This window comes from Salmo salar, chromosome 23 (genome assembly GCF_965601325.2).
Source record: "Salmo salar chromosome 23, fSalSal1, whole genome shotgun sequence".
Classification (NCBI taxonomy): domain Eukaryota; kingdom Metazoa; phylum Chordata; class Actinopteri; order Salmoniformes; family Salmonidae; genus Salmo; species Salmo salar.
Window position 1 is genome coordinate 1,330,001 of NC_138313.1, and position 11,550 is coordinate 1,341,550.

Here is an 11,550-nt window from a genome sequence, read left to right on the forward strand (position 1 = left end):
GCAGAGATGTATTATGGTAATTAATCGGGTTGGTATAATTTGTGGAACGTTCCAACAGGAATCTGTTCCAAAAACGTAATAGATAACAAGGTTGCCAACAAACAACGCATACAAAGTTGTATAGTGGCAAAATAAGATACAGGGTAGGGAGTGGTTGACTATTCAGTTTTACACTCATTACATTCACTCCGAAATATATATGTCCTCACTCTGGTAGCCTATGGACAAACATTAAGAATAAGCTACGTGTTGAGTTGATGCCTATTCGTCAACTAGTTGAATTGATCATGCTACTTTGTATGCGTTGTTTGTTGGCAACCTTGTACTTTACGAAGCTTTTGGAACAGATTCCTGTTGGAACGTTCTACAAATGATACCCATCCTAATTAATCTGTAGGCGACTGTGGCACAGCAGAAAGAACAGCACAACCCAGGGTGTGTAGTTCAAATCCCAGGTGGGGCCATGTTGATAAGTCAGTAGTAAGTGTACAAATGTTGAGAGATTGGCCTGGAGAAATGTAACCACTCTCAAATTCATAGACAGAGCTATTGATCCATGATATCACAATTATAGTTTTAACCATATTTTCAGGCCATACAGTTGTTTTTACATTTACATTGTTTACAAACATTGGAGTAAAACAAGCTTGTATTTTGGGTTCTGATGGGGTACGACAGTTGATCTAAGCTCATGAGGCCTTTATAAGTTGTATTATACAAGAATCAATGGGTATATATCATTAATTGGTCATTAAAGTTCAAACATATATGTAGTAAATAAGGATTCCAGATTTAAAATCCCCATACCATTGCATTACTTCCCATACAAAAAAAAAAACATCTGACATTTGTAGTTTCACATGTGAAATAACTGTTTTCACATGTTGCTCTGAAATTTTCACATGTGAAAACAAAAGAGACACTTGAGGTCAGATGTTGAAATGTTCACATGTATTCAATATAGAGTTCACATTTTAACACCACCCTTTTACATGTGAGGAATGTTTTCACTTCACATGTGAATTGCAGATTCTTTCAAATGTTGTCACGTGTAGTTTCATGGTATTGCATGTTGAAATTTTGCCTCCCCGTATTGTCAGATTTATTTCATATAATATGTTTTCAAATGTGCTGAAATGTTTTCACATGTGTACTTTCATGTTATGTGTTGCTTTTACTCGTTTCACATGTTATCATATTTACTTCACGTGATAAAAAAAATCTTTAAGGATATGCTATGCAAAAACATATTTTTTTGCTATTCTGCTTTGTAGGCTGCAAAGCTAACAACATGTGATATGTGACAACTTGTAATTAAAAGAAAATTAGCTAAATCCTACCCCATTTGTATTTTTGTAAAACAATTCTTAAAGGTACCAAAGTCATTCTGATTCCCATGTAAAATAGCCTTTTGAGTGACTAAAATATCATCCATAATATTCGTTTTGGATAGAAATTCTCAAAATATGAGAGAAATTACTTTTTTCGCTCATAGCTAACCACTAGGAAGTTTGAAAAGACAGGCGAGTAGGCGGGGAACATATATTCATGAGCTCTCAAGCAACTTGGTTGCACTGAGCAGTGTTGCAGTAAAATCATCTCAAGCAAATTTGGTGATATACAAAACAACTCAAACAACATTGAAATTGCATCAATGATGTCAAAAATGTTTTATACATTTCCCGTTTGGCATGTCTCTTGTGATGCGGTTCCCAGCAGCACTAACGAATGTCTTGACTTGACAACTGCGTCAGAGTTTTGAACGACCCTTCCCTCCCTTTTGTTCCATAATGGCTGAAGACCTAGCTAACCAGTAGTTAGCTAACGCCAGACACAGATGAAAGTGTAAACATGAAAGTATCTTTGCCATATTCATCAATGGCAAACTTTTAATTATATTTGCTGATACCCTACCACCAAATGTTGGCACAGTAAAGTAGCTATATAAACCATGTGTAACCGATGTGAAATGACTAGCTAGTTAGCGGGGTGCGCGCTAATAGCGTTTCAATCAGTGACGTCTCTTGCTCTGAGACCTTGAAGTAGTTGTTCCCCTTGCTCTGCAGGGGGTCCCTGGTTTGAGCAATGGGTAACGATGCTTCGAGGGTGGCTGTTGTTGATTTGTGCAGAGGGTCCCTGGTTTGAGCCCAGGTAGGGGCGAGGAGAGGGACGGAAGCAAAACTGTTACATTGATGCTGTTGACCCGGATCACTGGTTGCTGTGGAAAAGGAGGAGGTCAAAAGGGGGCTGAGTGTAACCAATGTGAAATGGTTAGTGGGGTGCACGCTAATAGCGTTTCAATCAGTGACTTCACTCGCTCTGAGACCTTGAAGTAGTTGTTCCCCTTGCTCTGCAAGGGCTGTGTCTTTTGTGGAGCGATGGGTAACGATGCTTCAAGGGTGGCTGTTGTTTATGTGTGCAGAGGGTCCCTGGTTCGAGGCGAGGAGAGGGACGGAAGCTATACTGTTACACATGCCCATTTGCAACCACGCCTTCTCCGATGTTGGTTACAAGGCGGTACTTATTTAAATTAGGTAAGAGAAAATTAAGGTGATGATACCCTATCCCCTTAATAATCCCGCCTCCTGAATCCAAGTGTTTGACATGGGGGAGGGGACCAGTAACTTTATGAACCAACTTGATCAATGTAGAAGCAACAGTCATACTTTTCATACATTGGTCATCATACTTTGATCTGGTTTCATCCAAATATCATCCAATTTCATGAAATACATGATTTTGACTGTTCATGACCTTTAAGATGAGCTCCCAGGGAATAGTGTATTATATAATTTTTATCCTACAATTCAAATGACCCATTGGGCCTAGTCTACTTTGATTGTTTTGCAATAACACACTATGCTATTAAGCTCTTAAATAATATACATTGTTCATATGGCCTAGAATGCAAATGAAAATATAGCCTACTCTATAAACGCAAAAGGTTTCCTTATTTTTCCCAAAATTGGTTTTGAAAAGCAGCTGAAACCTTCACAGTTGAGAGAGAACTGCTATGGTGTTGTCATTGGTAATTTTTGTGTTGTTAACAATGTTTAGGTATCCAGCCCTATAACATACCGTTTAGCTGGTAGCATTGACATTCCAGGAAGAATCTTTCTCTTCGAAATTGGCCCGGGGCTAAGCCCAAAGCCACATGCATCAACATCAGTTTTCACGACATGTCAGTCTGGCACACATTGCTTTTTGGCTCAATAGCCTGTCTTAGAGTTTTGACTTGATCACTCCATGTGAAAACACCACAAACAATACATGAAGGCTAAATAGCCTATATACTCGATGCACCAATCATCTTCTCTCATTAGTGACATATCCCATAATAGTGTGAGAGCATTGTAATATCTTGGACAGAGACATTTTGTGCACCAAACCCTGTTTAGGCTATTGAGTAAAAGCCTATTTCAGAACTGGTTAAAAAATGTAAGGCATAATCATATTTTCTTTAATTGATGTTGACTTAATGAAATATCATTAATTAATTCATCTGTTATCATAATACTTTTTTTTCTGTAGGCATATGCTGTTGAAGCCCTCTGTAGGTCTAGTGTAAATGTATGAGCCCCTCAAGTCCTTTAGCCTACTAATGCTCTGTTGTCATTTTTAATTTTTTAGTGAAAGAGGAACCAGAGCCTGAGGTGAGAATGGTCAACGGAAAGCCTAGAAAAATCAGAAAACCTCGCACCATATATTCGAGTTACCAGCTCGCTGCGTTGCAACATCGCTTCCAGGGAGCTCAGTATTTGTCTCTTCCTGAGAGAGCCGAACTAGCGGCTCATCTCGGCGTGACACAAACACAGGTGAGGAAGCCACATACCACTGTTATGACACGCTGTTGAGAGATTTATATCTCTATGATTTATGTTCTTTTGTCTAATAAAACCATGAACTATACTGGCATCTTTTTGCATACTGTAATTCTACACTTAGTGAATCATTTGAGATGTTATATGTTTTTATCGCTTTTAATTTTCAAAAGTATGTGGTACATTTTCACAACTCTTAGTACAAAACGCAAAACAGATAATCAAAAAGGCAGTTGTTTTAAACTCTTAGCACATGTTCAATTGACTTAGTACAACATACAAAATCATAGTCACTTTTTCACCAAACTGAATTATTTTATTTTTTTAACTTAAGTAGGCAAGTCAGTTAAGAACAAATTCTTATTTACATTGACGGCCCACCCCAGCCAAACCCAGACGATGCTGGGCCAATTGTGCGCCGCTCTTTGGTACTTCCAATCACGGCCGGATGTGATACAGCCTGGATTCAAACCAGGGACTGTAGTGACACCTCTTGCACTGAGATGCAGTGCCTTAGACCGCTGCGCCACTCGGGAGCCCAACTTAAACAGTGTTTCATCTAGAAATACATGTTTCACATTGCAATACATGTTCATATAAAGTAATTTCCTTTCACAATGCAATAGTCACATTACTTTTGATATGATTCTCTTTTCTTTTGTTAAAAGACATGTTACTATTACTTAATCTGACTGTTCTTAATTGATGATCATTTAAACGTTTGGTAAACCTATAGATTGTACACGTAAACTGGTTTGTCTACTACAGATTTTGAGAATTACTTTTTAATATGTATGTCTGTAACATATAAAATGTGATATATACTCGAATGTACTACTATGATTTTACTTCACAGTAAGAAAAAAAAATCTGATCAGAGATGTACTGTATGTAACAATTCAAAGTTTTTTGGTCACGTGCACAGATTAGCTAATGTTTCAGCAGTTGCATGAAATGCTTGTGTTTCTAGCTCCTACGGTGCAGTAATACAATATCAATACAATATCAATACAATACCAATGCACAAATAATCCAGAAAGTCCAAAACAAGAAATAAATGCATCCCCTATTCAATAAACATGTATCCAAAATGAAGTTTGCCATGACAAAAGGTTTTCCCCAGGTACATGAACAATGAGGATAATTACTGCAAATTTGATGAGAACCTATGGCCAAATGCTCAAGACAGGCTTAATGCAAACTAGTGTCTGCTAAAATGTATGTTTCTTTAATTTCATTACATTGTGAAAGATGTCTTCAATCATCATACCTTTGATCACACCTGGGATAGAAATGATGGAAATTATATTATATTATGGTAGTGCAAGTGTATAGCTTAATGTCGAAACAGTGTCATGTACTGTTATTTATAGTACTGGAGCATACTAGATTCAAAGGGCAAATTTGAAACATTTATCTTACAATTCACCACATACTTGTAAAAATTGTACCAAAGCGATTAAAAAAAGCAGTATTGTTTATATTATGTCAAACCACCGGGTTTATTAACCTCTTCCTGTTTGTTTTCATATCTGATCATTGATAGCTTCATTTATGGATCTAAGTTTGCATCTGGATTCCAAATTTCAATGCAACATAATTAGTTATATTCTATTCTAATAAGGCTTAGGGTGTCAATATGAAATTACAACACTTTGCTAGATAATACATTTTTAACTCATACCTTCACATTTTCTGGTACAAACATCCCAAACAACCTGTAGCTCAAATATTTTTTCTTCCAGGTCAAGATCTGGTTCCAGAATCGGCGTTCCAAATTCAAGAAGCTGTACACAAACGGGGAAGTTCCACTGGACCACAGCCCAGGAGCCAGTGACTCTATGTCCTGCAATTCACCCCCGTCACTGGCCATTTGGGACAGTAGTGTACCCACAGACCCTGCCACAAGAGAGCAGGCTCCCCAGCCCTCCCTCAGCTCCTCTCTATGTTATGTGGAGGACTACACTCATCACTGGTATCAACAGACCTCACAGTCACGCTCACAGCACTCAGGACTGGTTCTTCAGCACACAACACCACCAAAGAATATGGGGGCGGTGTACTAATACAAAACGTATCGGTACAAACTGTGGTCCAACAAGATGGCCGCTCATTGGAATAAAGCCTAGAGGGCTGTGATGGGATTTGTGTGCCAATACAGAGGGCTGAAGTTCACGGACAAGTTGGGAAACATGCACAAGGACTTGTTGTCTCTGTTGTTCCTTTTGGATTCAAAACAGAGGAACTGTATACAAAAATAATGGACAAATCCATGTTCTGTTTAGATGGATGTTTAGAGTGATAAGTTGCTAATATTATCAGTTGCTCATTTCACTCTGTTGGAGAGATTTGATATGAGAATGGATGGAATAGCAGCCAATTTGGTGGCACTTTCCTTTATAGTGGCCCACTGTGGGACCATTAACTGAACATATTCTTTTAAATATATACTGTCAGTGCATTCAACACCCTTTGTTTCTTCACAATATGAAACACCCACAGATACATGGAAGTAGTGTGTACCATTTTCATACATTCATAAATTATACTTGCCATTTCTTGCATTTATATAGATGTAATTAAGGCTCAATTCACATATTGAGCCATACAACATTTTATTACACAATGGTTCAAAACGAAACATCTCTTGGAAGTTGCAGAGAACTATAAGAAATAAAAACGTGTATTTGGTACTTTGCATTTGCAATAGATTTTTGGTAAAAGCCATAAACTCAGGTTGTTATTTATAATGTAGCCTATTTTATACTCTATTGATATGTTAATAGAACTTCAATGTGAGAACTTAAAAAATTGAATTGTGACACTGGTGCCTGAGAAACACATATTTTATAGTTAGTCTTTTGAGTGAATAATAAAGTTTTTGTTTTTATTAATTCTATTTACACCAATTGCAATTATGTAATATTTACACACATAAACACACAGAGATGTAAATTACCCCTTGAGATAACATTCAAATCTTGTTTCCATAGACTTCTTTATACAAATGATCCAATGAAACAGTTGTAAGGACAAAATGGAATGGAAGAAATTATACACTGCTCAAAAAAATAAAGGGAACACTTAAACAACACATCCTAGATCTGAATGAAAGAAATAATCTTATTAAATACTTTTTTCTTTACATAGTTGAATGTGCTGACAACAAAATCACACAAAAATAATCAATGGAAATCCAATTTATCAACCCATGGAGGTCTGGATTTGGAGTCACACTCAAAATGAAAGTGGAAAACCACACTACAGGCTGATCCAACTTTGATGTAATGTCCTTAAAACAAGTCAAAATGAGGCTCAGTAGTGTGTGTGGCCTCCACGTGCCTGTATGACCTCCCTACAACGCCTGGGCATGCTCCTGATGAGGTGGCGGATGGTCTCCTGAGGGATCTCCTCCCAGACCTGGACTAAAGCATCCGCCAACTCCTGGACAGTCTGTGGTGCAACGTGGCGTTGGTGGATGGAGCGAGACATGATGTCCCAGATGTGCTCAATTGGATTCAGACCGGTCATGCTGGAGGATGTTGCAGGCAGCAGAACGTTCTCCACGGCGTCTCCAGACTCTGTCACGTCTGTCACATGTGCTCAGTGTGAACCGGCTTTCATCTGTGAAGAGCACAGGGCGCCAGTGGCGAATTTGCCAATCTTGGTGTTCTCTGGCAAATGCCAAACGTCCTGCACGGTGTTGGGCTGTAAGCACAACCCCCACCTGTGAACGTCGGGCCCTCATACCACCCTCGTGGAGTCTGTTTCTGACCGTTTGAGCAGACGCATGCACATTTGTGGCCTGCTGGAGGTAATTTTGCAGGGCTCTGGCAGTGCTCCTCCTGCTCCTCCTTGCACAAAGGCGGAGGTAGCGGTCCTGCTGCTGGGTTGTTGCCCTCCTACGGCCTCCTCCACGTCTCCTGATGTACTGGCCTGTCTCCTGGTAGCGCCTCCATGCTCTGGACACTACGCTGACAGACACAGCAAACCTTCTTGCCACAGCTCGCATTGATGTGCCATCCTGGATGAGCTGCACTACCTGAGCCACTTGTGTGGGTTGTAGACTCCGTCTCATGCTACCACTAGAGTGAAAGCACCACCAGCATTCAAAAGTGACCAAAACATCAGCCAGGAAGCATAGGAACTGAGAAGTGGTCTGTGGTCTCCACCTGCAGAACCACTCCTTTATTGGGGGTGTCTTGCTTATTGCCTATAATTTCCACCTGTTGTCTATTCCATTTGCACAACAGCATGTGAAATTTATTGTCAATCAGTGTTGCTTCCTAAGTGGACAGTTTGATTTCACAGAAGTGTGATTGACTTGGAGTTACATTGTGTTGTTTAAGTGTTCCCTTTATTTTTTTGAGCATTGTATATGATAGTAAGGACAGTACTGGATCAGGGTGACATACATATTATCTTTAACTATTTAATTTAGTTTTGTTGTTGTTGATGTTTGTCAAAGAGCACAGTGACATCATGGAAAACATGACCTTGAATTGAAGGACCTAAAAGGTATTTATATTCATCAAAGCCTGTGACACCATCTTGTGCCATTCAAGTGAAAACCAATCCAGTCCAAGTAGGGCTAGATCGGCACAGATTTCCAGCATAAAGGTAAAGTAACTTCTATAGCGAATTTTATACACTTCAAACTGAAAAGTAATTCCAGCTCTTGGATAATAAAAGGAAAATGAAAGCAGGAGTGATTGTCAGGATCCATCCTTCAATGACTCTTACCCCAATGATTGGCTATCAACATCAAAGAAATTCAGCTGGCTTGGATCAAAGGAAGATGGCAGAGAATCATGAATCTGCCTGTAGTAAGTCACTTAAAAGAAAGGTAATCCCTATCAATTTTAGTTGATGTTGAAGACTGGATCTGTGCATTCTCACTAGCTGGGCACAGCTGACAACTTGGCCTTTGAACTGCTATTGTAAGGTTAACAATATACAGCCATTTTAATTATTGAATTCCACTATGCAAATTTAGATTTTCACAATATACCTCTAATATGTTTTCTTATTTTTTTAGATAGTAATGTATTTGTTATCTCTTTAATTTTCCAGACTGAATTATTTTCTTCTCCCCATCACAGCAGTGCAGGCAGTGCTGTTCTAAATTATTTTTTGGTGCAGCAATGCATTGGGATGCACCTCTCATAAACCATACTTTATAGCTATACTCAACCCCAGGCTTGAACCTCCTACAACATAAAGTATAATACATGACTTTAAAGTAAGCACACATTGAATAACGTATCAGGTAAAGGAAATATAAACTCAATATCACCCTTTTCTCTGAGTCTTGGATGTCGATCTATCTCTATTTTCTCCTTTTCCTTTCTTCTTTTCCCGTCATTAGGTAAACTGTTGGTACTCTTGGTCGGTATGCGAGCGGCTGAAGCAAGCAAGGATTCTGGGAGATGGACAGTTATTTCGTCACAGTCTTCTCATCTCTTTTTCTTTCCAACTGTCTTTCTCCCACTCCTTAACTGAGTCTCTCTCTCTCTCTCTCTCTCTCTCTCTCAGCAGTGTGCTATTAAAATCCAGAGACTCCAGTGTGTCTGCTTGCCTGTCACCTCCCAGTCTCTTCACACGCAGGCAGCTCTTCCTAAAACCAGGGCATGTGCTCCTCACTGACTCAGCCAGATAGTTTATCTATTTGCCTTACATACTTAACCCATGAGACGCCAAATACAGTTGATCCTTAACTTTTCAAAAGGAACCTTTGTATGAAAAATATCATGATACATCTAACATAACTACAGTTGTTTTTTCGCTTTGGTGCAATTTTCACAAGCATGTGGTACATTTTAACAACTATTATTCTCTTCAGATGTGAAAAGGTGGTGTTAATATGTGAACTCTACATTAAATACATGTGAACAACTGACGTCGTGTGTCTTTTTGTTTTCACGTGAAAATTTCAGCTCAATGTGAAAACAGCTATTTCACAAGTGTTTGTTTGTAAGGGAAGTAATTAAATGGTATGGGGGTTTTAAGGTAAGTGTTCAGGTAACTGTTCAGCTAAAATAGTGTAAACATCTTTACTCAATATGATTACATTTGACATGATCCCTTAGTACTGACAAAGCCCACCTGGATTTTAAGCTCACAACCTCTGGATATGGGGTACACTGATCTTTCTGCTGTGCCAGAAAGTCTGTAGAATTCTCAGAAGTCCCATACATATCCATTACCTATAATACATTTCTGCACTTAGCAGAAGAGTGTCATCTGCACTGCTATTTTAGTTATCAGTTAATCTGACTATTCTCTCATCATTGATATAATTTACTTCTTTCAGCAATTTCAGGGTTTTCTGTATAGTTGTCTAATGTTGGTGGGGTATATTATTCTGTTTTAATGTTACTCCTGAATAACTATGATACATATAATCGTTTTTTTGTGTGTATTTGTAACAAAACTGAGATTTACTTTGAAGTCCAGAGTGTGGGAATACAGGTGAAATCAGTTATTGACACACATGGTGGCATAGCAGGAAGATCGGAATGCCATGAACCTAGAGGTTGTGAGTTTAAATCCCAGGTGAGGACATGTTGAATAATAATTATTGTATAAATAAACATTCACAATGTAATCATGTATGTCAATATCACGTTTAAGGTAAGACCCAGTGTCGAAATAATAAAAGTTTATTATTTGAACAGGGGCAGGCAAAAGGACAGGTCAGGGGCAGGCAAAATGACAGGTCAAGGGCAGGCAGAGGTCAGTAATCCAGATAAGTAGGGCAAAGGACGGCAGGCAGGCTCAGGTCAGGCAGAGGTCAGTAATCCAGATAGGTGGGGAAAAGGTACAGGGCGGCAGGCAAGCTCAGGGCAGGCATGAATGGTCAAAACTGAGAAACAAGAAAACAGGAACTATAGCAGACAGGCGCAAGGGAAACAACGCTAGTAGGCTTGACGAACAATATGAACTGGCAACAGACAGAGAACACAGATATAAATACACAGGGGATAATGGGGAAGATGGGTGACACCTGGAGAGGGGTGGAGACAATCACAAAGACAGGTGAAACAGATCAGGGTGTGACAGCCAAAGTGTGTCTAATATGTCAGTTGAAAACACTGCGACTGCGTGACGTTCCGGAGACATCCTAATCACACATTTTTGCTTGCAGGGCATCACCTGTGAAATCTCATGAAAAATATCCACATGTGAAACTTCATATAAAATATCATCACGTGAAGTGTTCCAAAACCACACAGTTTCACATTATTTCACATGTCAAATTTCAGATTAAAAATAAAATGTTGCATGTGGAAAACTTGAAATCATGTGATTTTTCTGTAAGCGAGTACTGTAATTTATGCCATTTAAGCAGCAGACACAGTCCACACATTTTGGTACGTGACCCCTGTGAGACTCAAACACACAATTCTGGTGTTGCTAGTGCCATGCTTTAATGAACTGAGCCACATACAGGACCACTGCAAATTACAATACATGATTACAATACAGATGGAAGATGTATGATTGCCATCCCCATGAGCGTACCACCCTCCTTCAGGCCATAGAGGAGGCATGCAATGATTCCAATCCAGACCAATTTAGACCGAAAGGTTTTTCCGAAGGTACATGAATAATGAGGATATTTACTGCCGTTTCGATCAAAACCTATGGCCAAATGCTCAAGACAGGCTTGATGCAAACTAGTGCCTGCTAAAGATTGTTTCTTTAATTTCTTTGATTTGATTACATT

The 11,550-nt window shown here is 39.1% G+C and overlaps 1 protein-coding gene across 2 annotated transcripts in view; it reads left to right on the top strand.

Moving 5' to 3' along the window:
• Window positions 1-9,717, top strand: part of LOC106583891 (homeobox protein Dlx3b) — an 11,970-nt gene extending 2,253 nt beyond the window's left edge. The window contains exons 2-4 of one of the 2 annotated variants that reach the window (XM_014168519.3): window positions 2,423-2,534; window positions 3,631-3,815; window positions 5,567-9,717. In XM_014168519.3, coding sequence (XP_014023994.3) covers window positions 2,423-2,534; window positions 3,631-3,815; window positions 5,567-5,887 — 618 coding nt within the window. In that variant the 3' untranslated portion in view covers window positions 5,888-9,717. The remainder of the gene's footprint in view (window positions 1-2,422; window positions 2,535-3,630; window positions 3,816-5,566) is intronic. The other variant, XM_014168518.3, reaches the window with a different exon arrangement.
• The last annotated feature ends 1,833 nt before the right edge of the window (window positions 9,718-11,550 follow it).